The sequence below is a fragment of the Plasmopara halstedii genome, assembly GCF_900000015.1.
Source record: "Plasmopara halstedii genome assembly, contig: Scaffold_2492, whole genome shotgun sequence".
NCBI lineage: Eukaryota > Oomycota > Peronosporomycetes > Peronosporales > Peronosporaceae > Plasmopara > Plasmopara halstedii.
In genome coordinates, this window is record NW_020189399.1 from 1 (window position 1) to 432 (window position 432).

At 41.7% G+C, this 432-nt stretch overlaps 1 protein-coding gene across 1 annotated transcript; it reads right to left on the reverse strand.

The window, feature by feature from the left end:
• Nucleotides 1-9: 9 nt before the first annotated feature.
• PHALS_04030 (trna (adenine-n-)-methyltransferase non-catalytic subunit) lies at nucleotides 10-340 on the reverse strand (the record flags this gene model as incomplete). Its single annotated transcript, XM_024718289.1, has 2 exons — nucleotides 10-138; nucleotides 211-340. Coding segments are annotated over 2 exons (259 nt in total), but the record flags the coding sequence as incomplete, so codon positions are not given.
• Nucleotides 341-432: the final 92 nt, after the last annotated feature.

Sequence of the window (432 nt, forward strand, 5' to 3'; positions counted from 1 at the left end):
AACCACTACAAGCACTCATGCTCATCTCTGGATGAGTGCGACCAGGTAGCACCTGATTCTCTCGAGTCCACGTTTCATTCAATTGCAAATCAATTATTGCCTCCAGTTTTTGAAGTGTAGAAAACGCTCGAGTTAATGCTACCAGACCAAATCAAAAAGTGACAATACGTTATCAGTTGAATTTTAAATTTTCAACGATGCTCCATTCACTTACCTCGAGAAACTCAGAGTAGATCACAAACGGCTTTGAACGACCGCGGTATGGCAAAATTGCCATCAAAACCTTCTCGGAGTCATAATTTGCAGCTATGACAAGACTGTCAGACTTAAGACAGACCATTCACGGATTGTCGACGGCTTTTGTCGAAAAAGTTTTGTTTGCTCACGAAGTGCTTTTTTCTCTGCAAAACGTTTTTGCTGCTCAGGTGTGAA